The 24571-nt window shown below is 41.0% G+C and overlaps 2 protein-coding genes across 2 annotated transcripts in view; one reads left to right on the top strand and one right to left on the bottom strand.

Annotated features, from left to right (window-relative positions):
* Positions 1-24571, top strand: part of svopl (SVOP-like) — a 107800-nt gene that overhangs the window by 57653 nt on the left and 25576 nt on the right. The window contains exons 6-10 of the mRNA XM_069902606.1: positions 1310-1434; positions 4194-4257; positions 4831-4956; positions 21257-21385; positions 22768-22841. Of these exons, the coding sequence (XP_069758707.1) occupies positions 1310-1434; positions 4194-4257; positions 4831-4956; positions 21257-21385; positions 22768-22841 (518 nt within the window). The remainder of the gene's footprint in view (positions 1-1309; positions 1435-4193; positions 4258-4830; positions 4957-21256; positions 21386-22767; positions 22842-24571) is intronic.
* LOC138745802 (small ribosomal subunit protein eS10-like) lies at positions 2087-2572 on the bottom strand. Its single transcript, XM_069903119.1, has one exon. The coding sequence runs from the start codon at positions 2570-2572 to the stop codon at positions 2087-2089; it is 486 nt and encodes a 161-aa protein (XP_069759220.1).

The following is a 24571-nucleotide window of genomic DNA, read 5'->3' as shown; positions in this document are numbered from 1 at the left end:
TCCCGGTCCAGTCCCGATCACTGGCGTTGCACTAACCACTACACCGACCGTGAAATATCTCCTGTTTCCTCTCTATTGACTCTGCCTTGACCTGTTGAGTGTTTCCAGAATTTTCAAAAGAAAAATAATGTTTTGTTTTTATGCCCCTTTAAGTTGGATTGGAATTTTGTATTTTTCCTTTGGGGGATAATTAGCTGCTCAACGTAGGGAGATTTGAATGCATCTGATTTTTGAGAATCATGGTAATCAAGCAGGCGAGAAGATTGCAGATCAAATAGAAGGAAATTGGGTGGAAATTATCACGGTCCTCCTGTCCAGTGACTGGCCGATATATATGCAATGAATACTTAGGTTGAATGAAGATGTGTTAGAAGTTATTGCAAAGGAACTGAGTTTAAAGTCAAGGAGGAATTCCTGAAATTTCATAGGGACTAAATAAGAACATATCTGTAAAGTTTTGGTTTCCCTACCAAGGGAAAGATAGACTAGTCTTCGAGACAAATGTTCAGTCAGTTGATCTTATTGAATATGCTCATGGTTCCCTGCAGTCTATCTTTCCTTAGGTAAGAAAACCAGACTGTACAGGTCCCACCAATGCCCTGTCTAACCTCCTTGATTTTATACTCTACACCAGAGGTTTCCAAACTGTCCCCCTAAACTCACATTCCACCTTAAGTAATCCCTATACCATCGGTGCTCTGTGATTGGTAAGAGATTGCTTAGGGTGATATGTGAGTGGGAAGGGAAAGTTGAGAATCACTGCTCTAGACCCAATTGTTGCTGAAATATTTTGCCTGATAAAAATGGTCATTGACCCATTTCCTTGGAGTTGTGAAACCACGCACATAACGAGTCCATTAGGTAGGATTAAAAGTTTTTCAAACTTTTTCTTTCCATTGACATCCCACCTTAAGCAATCCCTTCCTAATCACAGAGCACCAAATAGCATAGGGAATATTTAAGGTGGAATGTGAGTTTAGGGGTTAATTTGAAAACCACTACTCTACACCCTTTTATAGTCAGTAGGATCTCGGGTTGAGAGAGAAATTTTATTGAAGAAAAAGAATGGTCAACTTTTTGGGTTGGATCCCTTCACCAAGACTGTCTGGATGAAGGATTCAGACCTGAAATGTCCACTGTTCTTTTTCTCCCACTGGTGCTGTTTGATCTGCTGAGTTCTGTATTATGTGCTGTAATGTTTTATGTACTATGTTCCACATATAATTGTGACAAGCCAGGTTCAGTAATGTTGCCAGTTTTTGTTCATCAGTGATGTTGAGGCTCTTTTGAACATTCCTTTCTGTTCCAGATCCTTCTCATATCGACCATCTGGAGTTCCTATTACTCAGGGTTAACTTCATTTGCGCACACTTATGGTTGGTTTGTTTTCCTGCGTTCCATGGTCGGATGTGGAGTCTCTGGTCATTCACAAGGGTAGGGAACATTTTGTTTGTTAATATTTTCCCTTCTCTAACCAATTAGCTTATTACCTAAAAATTACAAGATTGGTTTGGAAGTTTGATTGATTTGTGGCTTGGATCAAGAAATTCTTCTGCACTTGGCCCAAGTGGGGGGCATCATGGAGGTTGTGTGCTGCAATTGGGCCTGGTGGACAGCCAGCACCTTTTTCTCTGGGTCACCAAGAAGACATCTATTTAAGGTGAGTGGAGGAAAGTTTAGGGGAAATGTCAGAGAGGTAGATTTGGTTTACAGAGCGATGCATGCTGGGAATGCATTGCCGGGGGTGGTGATGAAGGCTGATACAAGAAGGACAATCAAAAGATTCTTAGGATGGATGTAAGAAAAATAAGTGTAATAGGTGTGAGGTCAGGAAAAAAAAGATTGCTGTGGAGGTTTCCATAAGTCAGCACAGCATCATGGGTGGAGGGGCCTGTCGTGTGCTGTAATGTTCTATGTTCTAAAACAGGCCCTTTGGCTCACTCTATCCTGAATGACTCATCTTCCTGACCCACCTTTGTTTATCTTGTCTCTCTCACCTTTTTGTCTTTCATCTGTCAATCAACTGCCTGTGTCTTTTTTTTTGCATTTCAATCGATTTTTATTTTACACAACACGTTGTACACATTTACTGAGGCTGTCCACAACCATGACTGAATCTAGCTTTAAGCTGGAATTCTGTGGCTGTACCAGCACCAGCTTCAGCCTTCTTGTCTGCTCCAAGTGGAGTAGCCCGCCTGTAATTGTCTCTGTCAGATTCATGAAGACGAAGGCGATCCTCAGTTAGATCTTTAGGTCTTGGCCTTGCTATTTCAGGATGGGTCTGGCGACGCAAAGTAGCAGGAACAATTTCTGGAGGAAGATGAAGGTAATTATGCAGATACTGGATTCCCTCGTTAGTCAAGTACCAGTAGAAGTGCCACCAAGCAAACTGTTCCTTTACATAACCACGCGATTTCAAAGACTGCATGGCCTTCATTACGTGCAGGTTATGGACATTTATGTCTGCCAACTCTGGATGTTTTGGCACATGCACATCTTTTTCGGCTACCATTACACCCTCCTTGAAGAGAGGCTCATAGATAGCAATACGGTTCTTCTTGGGCATCAACATCTTGACTTCTTGTCATGGACCTGAAGCGGCCAAAAGCCTATTGCCTGTGTCCATCATGTTTCACCTCCACTTGGTTGACAACCCTACATGGGCCCCCAAACCCACCCCTCCCACTCTGTCCGCTTCACCCTTCATAACTTTGCAATTTCAGACCAAAACGTTGACCATTCTTTTTCTCCCAAAATTTCAGACCAAAACGTTGACCATTCTTTTTCTCCCAACAACCAGCTGAGCTCCTCCAACAGATCGTGTTTCCCGCTGGCCAAACAAGTTAGTGCCAATTATTAAGTATTTATTTACTCCAATCCCATTCTGTTATCCCCACATTTCCATCAGCTTCCTCCACATTACCACCAGTCTACTAGGGGCATTTACAGTGACCAGTTACCTATCAATCTTTGGAACATGGAGGAAACCAAAGCACCAGGGAGAAACAAATACCCAGTCACAGTGAGACCAAGAGAGCACCGTTGATCAGGATTAAACTCACATTGTGAGAGATGGAACCATTGGACCATATAACACTACAGCACAGATGGAAATTAAAGGTTAATTGGTGTATTTGGGCGGCATGGGCTCATGGGCCAGAGAGCTTGTTACTATGCTCTGTCTCTAGCAGATCTAGTCTGTGCTGAACTATTCTTATGCCTTGTCACATTAACCTGGACCTTAGCCCTCCATACCCTCCTATCCATGTATCCATCTAAATTGTTCCTAAATGTACAAATCAAGCCCGTATTCTCACCTTAGTTGGCAACTCTCACCACTCTCTGCATGAAGAAGTTCTTCTAATGCTCCTTTAAATATTTCACCTTTCACCCTTAACCCATATCATCTCATTCTTGTCTCATCCAACCTCAGTGGAAAAAAGCTTCCTTGCACTTATTCTATCATTACCCCTCATAGCTTTGCCTTCCTCTATCAAATCTCCCCTCATTCTCCAATGCCTCAAGGAATAAAGTCTCAACATCTTTAACGTAACTCAGTTCCTCAAGTGTCAGCGACATCCTCTCAGCACTCTTTCAGTCTTACTGCTATCCTTCCTGTAGTTAGCTGACCTGATGTCAGGCAGCAGTTCTTCTATTGGTACCACGTACTACTCCTTTGTGTTAAAGATCACCTTCGTCACCTTTTCCAGTCTCTTTTGTCCATACCTCTGCACTAAAGACCGGGGATCATGGTCTTACTTGAGAATGTGTGATGGACCACAACAAGGACTGTCTCAGATTTGCTTTTCACCAATTTAACCCGTATCATTGAGTTTTACTCCCACAATGAGATAATATTTGATACTGATTTTGCCAACTACTGTCTTTTGAGATTTACTTTTACTAAGCAGATGACTTCCCGCTCCATATATAATCCATTAATTGAAGCAAGCCTTTACTAGAATGGAAGTATTTATAATGTCATTTGCAACTCCTGTTTGAGTATTCAGTGGTCTTTTTTCGATTGGCCACAGCACTCATCAACTACCCAATTGTCAGAGGTGGGACAATGTAAATTAAACAATTTCCACATGATTCAAATTCTCTGCCTGAATCCATAAAGGTTCTGTTGCTTGTGGTTGTTTCTATGTCAGTGTTACTTGGTGATGCCAGTTTTATTTTCTTCTTCTCAGGTTTATACTCATGACTGAGTTCATGCCTTCTAAATACCGAGGGCGTATTTTGCCTCTAGGGCAGGTGAGAACCCGAGCTCGTGTGCTTTGAAAGGTCAGATCATAAACTGGTGACAATGTGTTGACTTGTATTAGAGAGATGGTTTGGAGCTTTTATCTCAAAATTGGCTGCAATTATATTTCTCAAATTTTCAACAGCTCCCAAAGAAAATATGAGGGTAATTTGAGTCATTGGCAGATATGTAAGATTTAAAGATAATCCCATGTTGTCCGATTTATATTATTGTCTTTACATTCAAATTTTCCCAAATTCCTTCTCTCTCTTGTGGATGAAGACTCCACAAAGCATTTGAGATTGAGATGAGACAGTCGGGGGTGGGGGGGGGGGGGGGGTGGGTGTGGGGGGGAGTCACCATCTTGATTTAATCCAGTGATCCCAGCATCAATTGTCATTGATAAACTGCAGTTAAAAAGCCTTCTACTTCTAATTCTAGTGTAGGATCCTCCATCAAAATCTTAACCCACCCTTGCTGTCTCTAGGTTTTGAAAGATCTGATCATTCTGCTTAAGTGAAGAAGGTGAATCACTTTATAATCTTTTCCTCCTTTTAATTAATTTTATCTCTTTTTCTTTACAGATCTTCTGGCTCACTGGATCCACAGCAGAGATCCTGCTGGCATATCTCATTGTTCCCACACTGGGCTGGCGATGGCTTGTGCGTATCTCCACCCTGCCAAGTATCATTCTGCTGGTGGTGTTTAAGGTGAGGCAAAGGAGGTCTTTCACTCTCTGAACCATAAGGCCATTTCATGTTGGGCCCTCTGCCTTGAGACCGGCTATGGAATGGATGGAAAAATGGGAACTTATCTTTCAGGCAGCAGCCCTCAAAAGCTGCTCCAGTGTCCCGTTCATATCCAGAGGCGCCTCGTAGTGTCCTCTGGATCCGACAGAGGTGGGGCAACTTAGCGCCACCTGTCATAAATATGTGGCAGAGCAATGGCCATAATTCCCCATACAGCTGAAGCCGCTCTATGGTTCCCAGAACAGTTCCAGCTGCATGGGGGATTATGAGTAGGGAAGATGGCCATTGCCCTGTCGCGTTTTGAACTGCAGAGAGTGGCCCCAAAGGCCAAAGCGGTGCAGTGTGGCTGTCCCAGCCTGTGCCAGCTGCCCCCTGGTGGCTCCCACTGCCCTGCCAGTCCCCGCTGCCACGACTGCCCCCACTGACAGCTCCCACTGTCCCAACTGTCCCTGCTGACAACTCCCGCTGTCCCGACTGCCCCGTGGGCTCCCCCGCCGCTCCTGACTTAGAGGGAGAGGGGTGAGTCGGGCTGATGGCATCATTATCCCTCGCCTAAGCAGCCGTTTGGCATGGCTGTACATTCAGATTGATCGGTGGAGGGCTGCGCCACGGAGATTATCCCTCTTGAAGAGGAGTTGGAATATGCAGCTCGGAGACCGCCTCCACACATTCAGAAAGGTAGTTGATTATACGTTTTGGCGGACTTTCTCCACTTTTACGTCTCAACTTTTGGGCGATCTGAAATAGTCTATTGTTTCAGCACCTAACAAAGCTTTTGATTTGCATGTGCTAATTAGATTATAGATTTGCCGTTGAAATTTACAGAAGAAATATGCAAACTTATCGCTTCTTGGCCTTTTGGCTGAGATCAAGTGAAGAAATATGCAAACTTGAAAAATGGAAAATAAACTCCCTTTGCTTCATGTTATTTTAGGTCATAGAATGAGCCATTTTAGCCATTGAATCAGTTTGGGCTCAAAACATTCCCATTAGTCCATTTCTTCTATCCTCCTCTCTCTCACAAGCCCACCATTTATAGGCCTCCTGATGCTCAAGGAGCATACAGGACATCTGACAGTGGCCAATCATCCTGCCTGCAAACTTTTGCAGATGGCTGGAAAAGAGAGCACATGACGGAGACCCACACAATCAGAGGGAGAAGGTGCAAACTCTGCACAAGCCAACACGCATGGTAAGGAACAAATATAAGTCAATGGTGCTGTGCAGCGCCATATACACGATCAATCTGAATGTACAGCCATGCCAAACGGCTGTTTAGGGGAGGTCTGCAGTCCGCAGGCAGCTGGGGGTTCCTACCTGCCACCCACAGAGAGGGATACAGACTTCATAAAATATTTTGATCCTCTATATTCCTTCCACCAGTTCTTCTCTCCTTTTTCTTTCCCTCATTCCCTGTTCAGGGTGGCATTTTTCTCAACCTCAGGTCAAGGTTCGCACTGAGAATTTTCATTCTCCACACTTCTCATCGATTCTAACACCTCTCTCCAACCTCTGTGGCTGTGTTGATAGGCTTGGTAGCATCTGAATTAGACGTGCGGCACTCCAGAGACTTTAACACCTCAGACCCTTCCAGTGCATTAGTGAAGAGGAAGGTTTCATTTTCTGAATGAACCTGATATCTCGGGTTAACGTGAAAGAGATGACGGCACTCCTTGGAATAGATCTGCAGCCAACAAGAAAATAGAGAATATGGTCATTGCATACTTTGTTGCTTGGGCTAATTTACTGCTTGCTTATTGGTCATTGGGTTTCTTGGATTTTAGCTAAAGCAATACTCCAAGACTACTTCTTTGAGCCAGGAAAGAAAAAGAGCACTAAATAAAGAATGAATCTGCATTGACTGGCTGATATTCACTGCCCCAAAATTGCTTGTAGCCTGTCACAAAGTACTATTTCTTCTACTGCCGTAGGCTGCTGTTTCCAGCATGCACCTCCCCCTATCCTCTCTCCCCCTAACCACTTGTCCTCACTGCCTCTTTGTTTCCACGTATAGTCCTTTGGAGCTCCCAGAGCTCTAGCGTCAGGGCTGTGTTTGATATGACCAATGACACTCAGAATCCGTGAACTCCTGAGCTTCCCTACCTCTGAACTAAGTCAACACTATAAGTTTTGGGGTGGTGATCAAATGGCACTGAAATTTGATCAGTTTGCATGCAAAAAAAATAAGGTCTACAGTTTTCCATCTAAAAAAAACGTGGGTGCCCCTTGACATAAAATACAGAAAATTAGGATCTCCTCAAACAAAATATCTGCCATCCCAAGAACCAATCAGACAAACATTCACTATATTCCTTCTCTCATAAATGAATCATTACCTGAGAAACTGTGTCACTATACCAAATAGCATCAGTAAGTATTAAGTGAACTAACTGTGGCAGGTTTTCTCTCACGAAATGTCATCACATGTAGCCTGGCCAGACAAAATTCACTGGGAAGCCATCGGTGATGTGTAACCTGTGCTGAGAGCATCACAGTGGGTCTTTTTCTTTTGCTTTGACTATCAGCTAACTCATCAGGGTGCAAGGAATGAAGACAGAGCTTCCAAATAGCATTCCATAGTATTGTTGTTTGGCAGCAGCTCTGTTCTTTGGTGTCTTTTAATTGTCGATTACACAATCTCAGCTGAAGCATAGATAAAGGCATTCATTTGAAAGGTGCGCAGGGACATGACTAGAAAACTTCAGCAAATGAAAGCCAACCTGCAAACGATCTTCCCTGGAAGGCATGTCCTTTGGATAGCATTGAAATTGCTGACATTTTTACTGTTCACTGAAAAATTTGGGATCATCAAAGCCATCTGAATTATGTCCAGTCCAAGGCGTGTGTTTGGCATCTGAGGGGGGGGAGTCACGTTTCCCTGGTGATTCTGCTGTAAATGTATTAGGATCGTTGGTAGTAACCATAGAGGAGTAGGGATGTAAATCAAATAAAGCAACCTGTACATTTGTTAGATGTATCCAATTGCTTATTAACAAAATCTGCTGTAAGCAAAACCACTTGCCAAACATTGCAGCATTTATCTTGCTGGTGATAAGGTACAAATGCTTTTGTGCAATGTACTCACCTAACTTTGAGTAGGAATGGTCATGGAGTAGAGGATCTGCAGTTCGCTGCAGTATGATAATTAAAGACACAAGATGAAGGACACAGAAATGTTCTCTGCGCAGGAGGTCACACTTGACCTCCAATGGATCCCTTCATGTGGATGCCATACACATCCTATCTTGCATTTGGTCTGCAATTGCTATTTCCACATTATTTTTATAATTAAACTTATTATATTGTGCATTTGTGGATCAACATTTTCTTAATCATTTCTTTTATCAGCTATGGCAATCCTCTGACATTGAGGATGACTTGGACTCCACTCTTGGTCTGTAGGTTTTTAGGTGGTTCATGAAACCAAGAGCATAAACTCTTCCATTGATTAGGCAGGGAAATGGCTGATGGGGCAGGCAGTTTGAGAGGCAGTGTGTTAGAAAGGCTTTGTGTGTGCTCCGTACGCATGGCTTCAAGATTCTCAATGCATTCCACTTTGAGTTGTCGTCGGCCCGGGGTTTTACCGAAAGAGAACGTCACATTTCTTCAGTGATGCTTAGAGTAACCTTAAATCCTCTCTTCTATTTGCCTGTTAATCTCATCCCACGATGGAGCTCAGAAGAGTGAGAATCTAGTGCTAGTCATAGGTGTAATACGTTCTGTACACCATAGAATGATACTGGGGCCTTAATGCTGGGAGAGGACACCAATTTTAGTTTGTTTATCCTTCTAATGAGTTTTGCAGAGACACCTATGCAGGTATTTTGCCAGTGTCCATGTTTCAGAGCAAACAGGAGTGCAGAGAATTTTGTGACCCCACCCCCTCACCCCCCCCCCACCCCTCAACTAAGGGTCCTGGTTTTCATATGCTCTTTCCTCAACTGATCAAAGGCTGTACTGTCTCATTGAAAATGGCAATAAATGTGATGACTACCTTGTGGTTCCTCGGATATGAGAAATGAGCCTCACCATAGAATCATAAATGTTTAAGTTTTGATATAAAGCATAGTAACAGGCCATTTTGCCCCACAAGTCTGTGCCGCGCAATCCACAACCTCCAAAATGTTTGGAATGGTGGGAGGAAACCAGAGCCCCCAGGGAAAACCCACAAAGACATGGGGAGACACGGGGAGACCGCGCGGGATCTGATCTCCAGTCCTGATTGCTGGTGCTGTCAAGGCGTTACACTAACCGCTACACCGACCGTGCTGCCCCAAGAAGAGGGTTATGCAACACAGAAAATGGGCATATCGATCAATTTGTCTGTGGGGACAGAGTTGACTTCATGAACTGGTCCCATTTGCCTGCATATGGACCATACCCCTCAAAACCTTTCCTCCTCATGAACCTGTCCAAAGGCCATTTAAACGTTGTAATTCTTCACCCCTCAACCATTTCTGGCAGCTCATTCCATATACCCACCACCGACTGTGCGGTGGTGGGTATATCATAGATTGACCATTTCCCATTAGTTCTAAAGCACACATGTCACATGCCCGCGGTATAATTATATTTGGCCCGCAAGATAATTTCAAAAATGTATTAGAGGTGGCCCGCCCTGCAGCGAGAGCCGATGCTGTTTTTTTGGTAATGTCACCCCCACCATCCTCCCCCTTCATTGCACATCCTTCCCCACCCCCTAACTATCCCCTCCCCCCTAAAACCACCACCCTTAAAAGATGGCCAGAATATTCTCAAAAAGGAATCCAGAATGGTAAAGTTCCACAAACTCTTCTGCTGGGAATCCTAACAACACCCGGGCATCAGATCCACGGGACGCGGAGGGAGCAAGAGTGTTGCAGGTTGACCGTGCAAACTTTGAGAACGGGAAAAACAAAATTGTAGCACGAGAAGTCTGTCGATGTCATCAGCCGGCAAGCCAGTTGGAAGGCTCCCCGCACAACCAGTCACTTCTCCCACCTGTCGAGCGGTGCGGCAGATGGGCGAGCGCCTGTGATTTCCTGTCGGCGCGACGGGCATGGCAGGCTGCGCACGGCCCCCGCTGTTCCACAAAGGCTGATCGGCAGCGCGCTGGGCCTGAGTGGGTGGGTAAGCAGGGGTGGGCAGAGAGTGTAGGTGAGGAGTAATGGGCAGGGGAAGTTATGGTGGTGCGAGGGGCAGTTAGAGGGAGGGATAAGTAGAAGGAGGGGTGGATAGGGAAGAGGTAAAAGGGGAGGGGCAGGGCGAGTAGGGGAGGGCTGATTAGAGGGTGAGAGACGGGTAGAAGGAGGAACAGGTTGAGGGGAGAGGCAGTAGAGGGACGTGTATAGGATGGGGTGGGTAGAGGCAGAGCGAGTGGAGTGAGGGGTGAGTAGAGGTTGGGTAAAGGACTGGTCAGGTAGAGGGATGGTGGGTCGAGGGTGAATAGAGGCCTAGAGCCTGAGGAGTGAGCAGGAAATGCTGCCTGATGCAGGCCAAAATGGACACAGCCTGTGAATGCTGACTACATCTCCACAGGGACCAAATAGGTTTCCCTCAGGTCAAGCAAAGGGTGAACTTGAGCTACCTACTCCTGACCTGTAACATTATCCTCCTAAAGTTATATCCTAAAGTTTAACATTACATATGTTGAAAGAAGAGAAAACATGCAGATGTTGTTGAAATTTTTCAATAAATATTTAGTTCGGCCCTTGACTTAGTCCAAGTTTTTAATTTTGGCCCTCCGTGAATTTGAGTTTGACACCCCTGTTCTAAAGATTAGCTCCATACCCATGGGATATTTGCTAGAAGAGAAATGAAACATTGCAATGAAGAAACAAAAATAGTATTGGACCATGACACAGCCACGTGGGACTCTGTCTCATGGAGAGTGGTTCAGTTGTGGACCCATTGATTTGCATGCAATTGTGGTGCAAGATGATGGAGATGAATTTCTGTGAGCAGTCAAGGTGTTTCACGGTGCTTCCTCGTTGATGGTGTTAAAGGCATTAACAAGGCTGCAGAAAGTTGGTGCTGCTCCCTTCACTTTTCTGTTGTCACCTAAGGGGGCTGGAATCCACATAATGATTTGGGCAGCAGCTCTGCCTTGCCTCTGCTTTCACACCATCCTCTTATCTGACACCCTGCGCTCACTGGACCTTTCCTCCCACTTGCTGTTACTTTCGAAGACACAACATTATCTAAACTGGATCATCTCCGAGGCTTCCTGTTTTGCCATAATTGTGCTCCAACATACCTCTGTATATTTTCACAGCTTTGGAACTTCGCTGACCCTGCCATGCAACCCACTCTCATTCAACTCTGCCTGTGCTTGATCCAGGCCATTTAGCAATTCTGTGAGGACCCTTGTCGGCATTTCACTACAACTGGAGCAGTTTCAGCCTCTCTGCCGGTATAAATTTTCCTCAGCCCAATCGCTTTCATCTCACTTTGTACTTCCTGCCCTTTTTGTGGACTCTTACAATGGTACCTGTTGTCCTGAAGTTTGCTATGTACTGGCTCTCTCATATCATTCACACGGATTTCAGACTCTTTCTCTGCTTGCCTCGGTAGTTTGTGAATAGTCCCATTGTCCTGAAAATGTTAAATCACTGTCAAAGTGATGTCTTGAACTGGCCCCTGGCCCAGAACGCCTTTCCCTCTGGGACACCTCACCCTGGTCTAATTCTCTGGCCAGCTTTTTACTTTGCTCTCTGTAATCAACACCACCTGCCCCTGTATCTCACTGCTATCATGATGTGCTTCCTGTTTCACCTGGTAACCCATGATGAAATGGACACAGGCCAAGAAGTTTACTGTCAGACACCAGAATATTTAACGCTGAGAATTTATGAATCTCAAAACATATCTTCAGTGTATTTATTTATGTCTCAAGATTGAACCCTTTGTTAATATTAATGCAAACTCACATCTGGAGATAAAAGACTCCCATTCACTGAGAGGGTGTTTCACCATTCCCCTTGCTTCTATCCCATGCAAGTGTCCAAAGTTTTGCTGGTTTTTTTTGTGTTGTATTTTGATGCCCTACCTGTCTAGCTTTCCTATTATGTAGCTCAGCTATCACATTCTCGAATGGATATACTCACACCAAAGATCATGCATGTTGGAGCTGGTACACCATTACCCGCGTTTCAGTTGCCATATCAGACTCTCCATGCTGTTGATTTCGTGACTTCGGATCAATGGGGCTGAGTAACAAAGGCTGAGATATCATGTATCCCATTCCAGGTGGCATAGTCATTGAAAATTCTCAGTGGAAGCCTGCAAACATTTATTTCAGTGCTGTGTTGGATTCTTGAAGCAGATGGTCATCTTTTTCATGGATGGAGACATAATTCGAGTTCAAGTTTATTTTCATCTGATTCTACACCTGATGAAACAGCATCTTTAACAATTGTAAAGGACAGGGACATGGCTTCCCTTATAGATCAATGTGAAAGTAATGAAAATCCTGCTGACAAAAATAAATCAAAAGCATCTAAACCAGAATTGAAGGAATTATTTTCATTAGAAATAGATGAAAATAGAATATTAGAAGACGCTGCAAAAGTGGTGAACACAGAAAATTGCACTGGTAGAATAATGGAGCATTTAGCTGCAAAACTGATGCAACTGCCTTCAGAGAACCAAATGTTGAAAAAGGACTTGGAAATAGTGGATAAGCATGAAAAAAGTAACCAGAAAAATTTTAACTTGGTACTTGGAAACTGATTTTCAGAAAAATGGGAATGATTCTTCAGTTTTGAAAGTGACCAAGAAAAAAGACCAAAGAGAAGTTGACAAGAATGGGGTTTAATTGTAGATTGAATTCACAAAGCCAGATAATGGAAGGAAAGAATAACTGCTGAAGAAATGAATGCAGTTATTGACGAAAGGGATTCAGCTTTCTCAAGATGCAAACAGTTGGAGGAGGAGATTCAACATTTGAAAAAGTCATTGGTTAAATAACATAAGGCAGCTGACGACAGAAAGCAATCAAGAAAGTACCTTGAAGGCCCAGCTAATAGATGCAGAAAGAAAGAGATGTTGCATTCCAGCAATGTAGAAGCAAGATGAAGAAATTCAGACATTTCGAGTTTACTACGGCAGGGCTGAAAGCAGAAGTACCAATACATCACTTGACCCTTTCACTCCAGGTCAAGTTACTAACTTCTCAGAAGCTAACAGAAGAATTACTTTCCTATTGAAAGAACTGAATGCCGAGAGAATGCACAGAATACTCTAAATTTGGCCTCACCAATGTCTTATTCAACTTTACCATAACATTCAATCTTCTATACTCAATACTTTGATTTATGAAGACCACCGTGACAAAAGCTTTCTTTACGAATCTCCCATTACTGAAAACATCTCAACATTTACATTTGTACCGTTTAGAATCTTAGATGTTTCAATTTCATTATTACCTGATTGTAAAGACACAACCTGATGAAACAATGTCTATCCAACCCTTTATGCATGCACAGGACATGAAGATCAAATGAATAATCAAAATAAATATATCTAAATATTTAGGGTGATTTGCAGTCTTTCGGCCTGTGGGAAGAAGCTATTCCCCAGCCTGGCAGTCCTGATTTTGATTCTCCTGAACTTTCTTCTTGATGGTAATGGGTTGAAGATACTGTGTGCTGGATGGAAGGGGTCTTCTATAAATCCCCTTTAGACAGCGCTCCAAATAAATGTCATCCATAGAGGAAAATGAGATCCCAGTGATCCTCTCGGCTGTTTTGATAATATTCTGTATAGACAGATGTCAGTCTGTTGCTTTGATGCAGCCATGCAGGACATTCTCAATTACATTCCTGTTAAATGTTGTCAAAATGGGAATCAGTAGCTTTGCCCTCCTTTTTAGGATGTGGAGGTGCTACTGGAACTTCCTGACTAATGAGGTGGCATTGTGAGTCCAGGATTTGTCATCCCTTGTATGCACACCAAGGAACTTTGTGATCGCCACTCTTTCGCCAATGTGTAGTAGAGAATGGGCAACCCTCGTTCTCCTGAAGACCTCAATCATCTCCTTTGTTTTGTCCACATTAAGACTCAGGTTGATGTTGTCACACTATTTTACAGGCCTTTCCACCTCCTCTCTGTAGGCAGCTCATCATTGTTTCTGATGAGGCCAATTACTGTTGCATGATCTGCAAATGTGATGATTCTGTCAGAGCTCAAGCTGTCAGTCCAGTCAGCAGTCACCAGCATGAACAAGTAGCAGGCTGAGCGCACAACCCTGAGGTGCGCCAGTGCTCAGCGTGATGGAGCTTGAGGTTTCGCTCCCAACCTGGACAGGCTATGGCCTTTCCATTAAGAAGTCCAGAATTCAGTTGCAGAGAAGAGTGTTGGGTCCCAGTGAGGGCAGTTTATCCTCTGAGCTATTAATGTGTTAAATGCTGAGCTGAAGTCAATGTCTGGCATATGAGGCATTGTGCTCTTGGTGGGTCACGATTGTTGGAGGGTCAAGGTAGGCAAATTGGAACAGGTTTAAGTCACTGGAAGGTGCACTTTGACGCGTTCCATCAACAGCTGCTCAAAGCACTTTGTGATCGTAGAGGTCAATGCCACTAGGTATTGGTCATTTAGTCGAATTACCCTCATGTCTTTGGGCACCAGGAGGATGGTGGCAGTCTTGAAACTTGCAGGCACAGTGAGACATTAAAGATGACCGTTATGACCCCCTCCGTCAGCTGGGATGCAGAATCTTTCAGCACCCGACCATGAACATTATTTGGACCTGCTGTTTCATGTGGGGTTCACATTGGATAGGATCTTCCTCACATCAGCCATGGCTATGCAGGTACCTGTTCTTCAGGAGGAGACAAGACCTTCTTTGATGTCACCTTGGTTTTCTCATCAAACTGTGCATAGAATGCATTCAACGTGTCAGGAAGGGACCTGCAGGGTTGACTGAAAGTCAGTTATTGTTTTTTTTTTAATTTTTTTATTTTTCACACTATAAACCATATTGACCAAGATACATAGACATTTTTTCTCTTGAATATATACAGTATCATTTTCTCCCCCATTTTCCCCCCTCCCTTTCCTCCCTCCCTCACCTCCCTTCCCATTTATTTGAAGTTCAATCTATAAGATACATTAAACCCGTTAAACAATGTTGTCGCTTAATAAAAATAAACAAGAAATTTTACTGAGTCAGTTCATTTCGTTGTCTTCCCCTTCTGTCGTTTTAGGTGGTGGAAGTCCATGGTAGGATTTCTCTATTGTATTTCATGTATGGCTCCCATATTTGTTCGAATATTATGATGTTATTTCTTAAATTTTCTGTTATTTTTTCTCATGGAATACATTTATTCATTTCTATGTACCATTGTTGTATTCTCGTTATCTTCTAATTTCCAAGTTGACATAATACATTTTTTTGCTACAGCTAGGGCTATCATAACAAATCTTTTTTGTGCTCCATCCAAATCGAGTCCAAATTCTTTATTTCTTATATTACTTAGGAGGAAGATCTCTGGGTTTTTTGGTATATTGTTTTTTTTATTTTATTTAATATCTGGTTTAGATCTTCCCAAAATTTTTCCACTTTCTCACATGTCCAAATTGCATGAATTGTTGTTCCCGTTTCCTTTTTACAGCGAAAACATCTGTCTGATACTGTTGGGTCCCATTTATTTAACTTTTGAGGTGTGATGTATAGCCTGTGTATCCAGTTATATTGTATTATATTGTATCATGCGTAACCTCGTGTTTATTGTATTTCTCATAGTTCCGGAGCATAGCTTCTCCCATGTTTCATTCTTTATCTTTATGTTTAGATCTTGTTCCCATTTTTGTTTAGGTTTACAGTTTGTTTCCTCGTTCTCCTTTTCTTGCAGTTTGATGTACATGTTTGTTATATTTTTTTTAATTATCATTGTGTCTGTGATCACATATTCAAAATTGCTTCCTTCTGGTAACTTCAGACTGTTTCCCAATTTGTCCTTCAAGTAGGTTTTCAGTTGGTGGTGTGCAAACCTTGTATCGTGAGTTATATTATATTTGTCCTTAATTTGTTCAAAAGATAATAATTTATTTCCCGAAAAACAATTTTCTATTCTTTTGATCCCTTTTCTTTCCCATTCTCTGAAGGAAAGGTTATCTATTGTGAAAGGGATTAGTTGATTTTGCGTCAATATTAGTTTTGGTAGTTGGTAATTTGTTTTATTCCTTTCTACGTGAATCTTCTTCCAAATGTTGAGCAGATGATGCAATACCAGTGAATTCCTACGTTGCACCAATTTTTCATCCCATTTATATAGTAGATGTTCAGGTATCTTCTCCCCTATTTTATCTAGTTCTAATCTGGTCCAATCTGGTTTTTCCCTTGTTTGATAAAAATCTGATAGGTATCTTAATTGTGCTGCTCTATAATAATTCTTAAAGTTTGGTAGTTGTAAGCCTCCTTGTTTGTACCATTCTGTTAATTTGTCTAGTGCTATCCTCAGTTTCCCCCCTTTCCATAAGAATTTCCTTATTATTTTCTTTAGCTCCTTGAAGAATTTCTCTTTTAGGTGAATTGGTAATGACTGAAATAGGTATTGTATCCTTGGGAAGATGTTCATTTTAATACAGTTTATCCTTCCTATCAGTGGTAAATCTTTCCAATGCTCTAAGTCATCTTGTAATTTTTTCATTAATGGATGATAATTTAGTTTATATAGATGGCCGAGATTTTTATTTAGTGGTATACCTAGGTATCGCATTCCTTGTGTTTGCCATCTAAATGGTGATTCTTTCTTAAACTTTGTGAAATCCGCATTATTCATTGGCATTGCTTCACTTTTATTTGCGTTGATCTTGTATCCCAATACTTCTCCATATTCCTTCAATTTCCTATGTAATTCTTTTATTGATATTTCTGGTTCTGTTAAGTATATTATAACAACATCTGCAAATAGACTGATTTTATATTCCTTCTCTTTTATTTTTATTCCTCATTTTATTTTCTGTTCTTATCAGTTCTGCTAGTGGTTCTATAGCTAACGCGAACAGTGAGGGAGATAGTGGACATCCCTGCCTTGTTGATCTGCTTAAGTTAAATTGTTTTGATATATATCCATTTACTGTCACTTTTGCCAATGGCCCCTTAAATAATGCTTTAATCCAATTAACATATTTCTCTGGTAGGCTGAATTTTTGTGGTACTTTGAATAAATAATTCCATTCTACTCTATCAAAGGCCTTCTCTGCGTCTAAAGCAACCGCTACTGTTGGAGTTTTATTTCCTTCTACTGCATGAATTAAGTTAATAAATTTACAGATATTGTCCGTTGTTTGTCTTTTTTTAATAAATCCAGTTTGGTCTAGATTTACTATTTTTGTACATAGTCAGCCAATCTGTTTGCTAATAGTTTAGCATGATCTTATAATCTATTTTAAGTAGAGATATTGGTCTATTCGATGCTGGTGCTAGTGGATCTTTCCCTGTCTTTGGTATTAGTGTAATTATTGCTGTTTTGCATGAATCTGGTATGTTTTGTGTTTTATCAATATAGTTGATTACTTCCAGGAGGGGAGGAATTAATAAGTCTTTAAATGTTTTATAGAATTCTATTGGGAGTCCATCCTCTCCTGGTGTTTTATTGTTTGGTAGTTTTTTTAATATCTCCTGTAATTCTTCTATTTCAAATGGTTTTATTAATTTATTTTGCTCCTCTGTTTATAATTTCGGTAGTTCAATTTTAGTTAGAAATTCATCTATTTTGTCTTCTTTTCCTTTGTTTTCAGTTTGATATAGTTGTTCGTAGAATTCCCTGAAGTTTTCATTGATCTCCGTCGGATTATATGTAATTTGTTTGTCCTTTTTCCTTGATGCCAATACCATTCTTTTAGTTTGTTCTGTCTTAAGCTGCCACACTAGAATTTTGTGCTTTTTTTCTCCTAACTCATAATATTTCTGTTTTGTCTTCATTATGTTCTTCTCCACCTTGTATGTTTGTAGTGTTTCATATTTTAATTTTTTGTCTGCCAATTCTCTTCTTTTAGTTGTATCTTCCTTTATTGCTAATTATTTTTCTGTATTTGTTATTTCCCTTTCCAACTGTTGTTTCCGATTGTAGTCCTTCTTCATCTTAGTTACATAACTTATTATTTGCCCTCTGATGAACGCTTTCATTGCGTCCCATAGTATAAACTTATCTTTCACTGATTCCGTATTTATTTCAAAGTACATTTTAATTTGTCGTTCAATGAATTCTCTAAAATCCTGTCTTTTAAGTAGCATGGAGTTTTATCTCCATCTATACATTCTTGGTGGGATGTCCTCTAGCTCTATTGCCAATAACAGGGGTGAGTGATCCGATAATAGTCTAGCTTTATATTCCGTTTTCCTAACTCTCCCTTGAATGTGGGCTGATAACAGGAATAAGTTTATCCTTGAGTATGTTTTGTGTCTACCCGAATAATATGAATATTCCTTTTCCTTTGGGTGTTGTTTCCTCCATATATCCAAAAGTTGCATTTCTTGCATCAATTTAATTATAAATTTGGTTACTTTGTTCTTTCTGTTGGTTTTTTTTTCCAGTTTTATCCATGTTTGAGTCCAAATTAAGGTTAAGATCCCCTCCTATTAGTATGTTACCTTGCGTATCTGCTATCTTCAAAAGATATCTTGCATAAATTTTTGATATTCTTCATTAGGTGAGTATACATTGAGTAAATTCCAAAATTCTGAATTTTTCTGACATTTTATCATTACATATCTCCCTGCTGGATCTATTATTTCCTCTTCTAATTTGATTGGTACATTTTTATTGATTAATATAGCTCCTCCTCTGGCTTTTGAATTATATGATGCTGCTGTTACATGTCCTATCCAATCTCTCTTTAATTTCTTGTGTTCCACTTCAGTTAGATGTGTTTCTTGTACGAATGCTATATCAATTTTTTCTTTTTTCAGTAAATTTAACAGTTTCTTCCTTTTGATTTGGTTATGTATTCCATTAATATTTAAAGTCATATAGTTCAACGTAGTCATTTCATACTTTGTTTATCTTTCCTTTCCGTTTCCTCATCGCCACCTTCCCTTCTTATCCATTTCTGCTTTCTTTTTTTGAACACATTATAAGACAACATTTCTAAAACATAAAATATTTCCACTATTCTCATATCTAAAATTCCTTTAACCCCAATAGCCCCTCCCATTTCTGAGTTGCCGTTTTCCCCTTGTCAGGCAACCACATCTCCCCTCTCCATTTGGATTTGCGAATCCGCTCACAAGCGTCAACTGATTTCGCAGTGACTGTTATTCTTCCCCACCCAGCCCCCCCAGAAAAGATTTTAATCTTCACATATAACAAAGGTCACTCTCTTAATTCCCTCCTTACTTCCTTTCTTCCCTTTCTTTCCCTTCTTAGTTCTTACTTATACTCTATTTTTATATATATATAGTTTGTTGTCATTTTTGTTCTCGTTACATGTCTTCATCTCTCTGTCTGTTTTGTAGTTGTTCTGCAAATTTTCGTGCTTCTTCCGGATCCGAGAATAGTTTGCTTTGCTGCCCCGGGATAACTATTTTAAGTACCGCTGGGTATTTTAACATAAATTTATAACCTTTTTTCCATAGGGTCGTTTTTGCTGCATTAAACTCCTTCCTCTTCTTTAGGAGTTCAAAACTTATATCTGGATAGAAAACATTTTTTTGACCCTTGTATTCCAGTGGTTTTTTGTCTTCTCTTATTTTTTTCATTGCCTTCTCCAATATATTTTCTCTTGTTGTTTATCTTAGGAATTTAACTAAAATGGATCTTGGTTTTTGTTGTGGTTGTGGTTTAGGGGCTAATGTTCTGTGTGCCCTTTCTATTTCCATTCCTTCCTGTAATTTTGGCATTCCTAGGACCCTGGGGATCCATTCTTTTATAAATTCTTTCATATTTTTTGCCTTCTTCATCTTCCTTAAGGCCCACTATCTTTATATTATTTCTTCTATTATAATTTTCCATTATATCCATCTTCTGAGCTAACAGCTCCTGTGTTTCTTTAACTTTTTTATCAGATTCTTCTTTCTTTTTTAAGTCATCTACTTCCATTTCTATGGCTGTTTCTCGTTCTTCCACCTTGTCTACTCTTTTTCCTATATCTGTCATGATCATCTCTAATCTATTCATGTTTTCTTCTGTATTTTTTATTCTTCTTTTTATTTCACTGAATTCTTGTGACTGCCGTTCTTTTACTGTTTCCATATATTCTTTAAAAAAACTATCCATGTACTTGCCCTTCCCTTCATCTTCCATTTCTCTGTGTAGAGTTTGATGTTCTCCCTCCTATTCTTCTGAGTCCACTCCAGGATCTGTGTCCTTTACCTCTGTCTCTTCTGGTTTTCTTGTTGGGTTATTTATTTTATTTTGTTGGGTATTTTTGTTCTTCTTATTTTTATTAAAAGTGTCGGTGTTGGTCTTATTCCTCTGGGTTGGTTATCTGTTGTTTCTTTGATTTCCTATTTTTATTCTCTTCCTTCTTGTTCCCGTTATTTTCTATGTTTTCCTGTTGAGAGTCTTGCTGTCCTGTTATACTTATGTTTCAGCTGTGGAAATTTACTCCTCAGCTGGTCCCCCCTCCCGTCGGTGTTGTTTTTATCTTGTGCATCGCGCATGCGCACTTGTTTGGCTCCGTGAGCCATCTTTGTAGTCCTGATTTCAGGGTTTCCACTGACCTCAGGGAGCGGGCTTCTCTCTCCACAGCGGGCTTCCTCGTTCCGGTAAGGCCTTCACCTTCCTCTTTTGATGTCCTTCCTTCTTCTTTTCTTCCTGTTGTTTTTGGTTTTTCTTTCTTTGCTGCCATTTTCTCCACATTTTCACTTTCAATTTGTTATGGTTTCTGTGTTAGTGACTTTGTTTTTTCTCTACCTTTTTTTTACTTTTCTGGAGAGGGCTGGTATTTTCTTACCGGTCACTACTCCATCACGTGACTTCCTCTCAAAGTCAGGTATTGTTTGAATACCCTGCTGCTTGTGCTCGTTTTACTGATGCATTCTCCGTGCATACCCACGTTTATCTTCCTGATGGCAGAGGAGAGTTCAGCCCTTCATTATTTTGAACTCCAAAGAATATATGAATGAATCTTCCGTACTGTGTTGGATTCCAGTTTCTAAGTAATATAAATTGCCTAGCATTCTTGTGAGTTCAAGGACATGTGTGGATGAGCATTAGGTATTAGCCATGGGCAATGGCAGGCAAATGTGGTGAATGAATAAGATATTCATCTGTTTTATCCAACATTCCCTACCCTTCAACAAATCAACCATGTTGAACTTTTTCCCCTTTTTCAGTGCATCCCAGAATCTGCACGTTACAGTGTTTCCGTAGGAAACACTCAAAATGCCAAGCAGACACTGGATTACATTGCAAAGATGAACCGCTCCTGCCTCCCTCAAGGCTCTTTGATTAAGACACAAATGGTAAGTCCTCTTTATAGTCGGTAATTTCCAGTGGTAGGAAAACTCATCATAATGACATAAATAAGAGATTTCATTAAGTTGAATGTATCAAATATTAGTCGATTTCTCACCCTTGGAGGAAAGATGCAAAACTGATTTTGTTCTGAAAATCTTTGTATCTCTGGTAGGTAATATAGAAAAAGAGATTAACTGGGAAACAGCAAATATAACTGAAGTTCAATACTAGAATATCAGGGAGCACAGATAACAATAACAGTGGTCAGATAAGAAGAGATTTTGCCCAAATAAAACTGATCCAGCAACTTGAAGATTTTCGATGGAGAATCTTCAAATAACAAGTGGATTTAGCACACATTACAATGTTCCTACCATTAAAAGAAAAAGGCGTGGACAAGTGTCAGCATTAGCTCTCCACTGTTCTGGCACAAAGTTTATATTATCTCAATGAGTCTGCAGCTATTGAAAACTGGGGAAAGACATGAAATGCTGGAGGAACCTCAGCAGGTCAGGTCATAGCCATGGAAGGCAAATATTTTGGCCCTAAACATTGACTCTTGCCTTCTCCAGATGCTGCCTGACCTGCTGAGTTCCACCAGCATTTTGTTTGTCGTCTCAGTGAGATAATCTCTCTTAATATGGCAGGCGTTTCTATCACTATTGAGTCACGTGGCCTTTCTTTGAAAGAAAAGAAGTAGAATTATCATTCTGACCGATGTTCATGCCTCTATTAAATCACCAAAACAGATTTTCTAACACACAGTCGCTACTCAAAAGTGCTTCTTTCTTTGAAAGTTACTTTGAAGTAAGTTATGGTTGTGAGAGGTTGCTATGCAGGGGTGGCCAACCCTTTAATTTTTAATTTAGACATACAGCACAGTAACAGGCCATTTCGCCCCACGAGTCTGTGCCGGCAAATTAACCTATACCCACGGTACGTACTTGTGGGCCGAAATGGCCTGTTATCGTGCTGTATGTCTAAATTTAAATTTAAAATTAAAAGGTTGGCCACCCCTGCTAGAGATTGCATTGCAGCAATTAAAATAACAGCAACTAACAGTGAGCTAAGCAACAGATTATGAGTCAAGTTGAAAGAGGTTGTCGAGGCGAGTGAAAATTTATTGGAAAGGAAGGATTTTCAAAGATTTCTAGAGAGGGAGATTAAGGCGCTCCTGCAACGTAATGCGATCACAGTAAATTGTAGAGATCTTCCAAAGCCTGAAGTTACCTCTGAATATACATTAAAGCTAGGATTGCAGAAAGATCTGGTACAGTATAGGTAAAAGCTGTATCAACTGACCATGACCAGATAATGTAGTTGTGTCTTATTTCTGGAAACAATAGCTTTTTCCAACAATTAACGTGGATTTCTTTTTTAACCATAGGCAAAGAGGGGAAGTATCTTTGACTTGATAGATTCTGAATACAGGCGGACAACACTGCAGTGCTGCTTTATATGGTAAATAATATACACCTGTAGATATCGAAGTAAAATGTAATTACACCATAGCCAACAGATTATAAATATTTTGTCCTCCCACAGCTCTCATTTTTAGATTTTGTTATGTTTCTCGTCTTTTCCAGTTACTTTCCCCGTTTTATGACCAAATGCAGGCAAATGGGACTAGCCCAATATGTCACCTTGGTCTGTATTGGACGTGGTGGGTTGGAGGGTGTGTTTCATGCTCTCTGACTCTAAATTTGAAATGTATGACTATTCCTGGGATGTAAATTCCACAGCCACTGGCGACCTTTCCTTCCCATCTGAGTCTGAACCTGGAAAATGAGCTGAACTGAATGTCATCATGGAAGAGATTGATTCTATACTTTACCCAAAATGACCTGGAGTTTTCCTGCAGAGTTCTTCAGCAGGAACCATGATCTGTAGGTGGGATTATTGAAATAATTATGCCAAAGGTTGAATCTACTCATTTAGCACAGTCTGGTAACCAACCCTAACTCTGTGAAATGCCATTAGCAACCTTCCCATCTACTGTGCTTGATATTGGGGAGTAAGGGATACTGTAGAGGACACAAAGAGATTGCAGAGTAATGGAGATAGGTTAAGTGAGTGGGTAAGAGTCTGGCAGATGCAATGTGATGTCGGTAAATGTAAGGTCATCCACATTGGAAGGAAAAATAGTAAATTGGATTGTGATTTAAATGATGCAAGATTGTAGCATGGTTTTGTGCAGAGACCTAGAAGTTCATGGACATGAATCGCAGGTGCAACAGGTAATCAAGAAGATTAGTGGAATGTTGGCCTACGTCGCTGAAGGGGTTGGATTTAAAAGCAGGGAGGTTCCTGCTGTAACTGTGCAGGGTCGTGGTGAGACCACACCTGATGTACTGGTGAGAGGGTACTTACTTGCAAAGGGATGTACTGGCAGAGGAGTTTCACCAGATTGATTCTAGATACAGTGAAAAGCGATAGTTGGGGTCCATAAAATCTCATCGCGATAAAAGCGGGGTTGCGCTAAATTGGGGTTTCACTGTACTTGCTTTATTCCTGAGGACCCCACTCTTGCTGGCAGCCTGAGGTCTCTGCTGCTGCCGGGAGCCCGATGCCCAAGTCCAATGTCTCATCGCGCTATATCCAAATTTGTGTTTTAAATCACGGCGCATAAAATCAGGGTTTCACTGTATTAGCATGAGGAGAGATTGAGCGGCCTGGGACAATACCCAGTGGAGTTTAGAAGGTCGAGGAGGTTTCTTATAGAGACATGCAAAATTATGAGAGGAATAAATAAGATAGAGCAGATAAATTGTTTCCTTTGGCAGGTGAGAACAGAACTATGGGACATAGCCTCAAGATTTGGGGGAGAGGATTAAAGACAGAGGAAATGCTTCTCCCAGAGAATTGTTAATCTGTGGAATTCTCTGTCCAATGACACTGTAATGGCAGACTCACTAAATAAATTTCAGATAGATTTTTGAAGGATAGTGGAATTAAGAGTTATGGGTAAGGCCAGATCTGCTACTATCTTGTTGAATGGCAGGGCAGATGCGACGGGCCAGATGGCCGACTCCTGCTACTATTTCTTATGCCCTTGACCTAATGACATAAGACCTTTGGTTTATGTAGGGAATGTTGGTTGACCCTTTTTATAGTTCAGCTCTGTGAAGTATTTTCTATCCAATGCGACATCACTAGGGCTCACTGTTATGATCAGCATTTGAGGAGCTGGA

The sequence above is a fragment of the Narcine bancroftii genome, chromosome 11 (genome assembly GCF_036971445.1).
Source record: "Narcine bancroftii isolate sNarBan1 chromosome 11, sNarBan1.hap1, whole genome shotgun sequence".
NCBI lineage: Eukaryota > Metazoa > Chordata > Chondrichthyes > Torpediniformes > Narcinidae > Narcine > Narcine bancroftii.
The sequence above is the reverse complement of the archived record's forward strand: the minus strand, read 5'-3'. Positions and strand labels throughout refer to the sequence as shown.

Excerpts from the sequence above, each read along its gene's own strand:
- LOC138745802 (XM_069903119.1), bottom strand. The coding sequence starts at position 2,572 with ATGTTGATGCCCAAGAAGAACCGTATTGCTATCTATGAGCCTCTCTTC.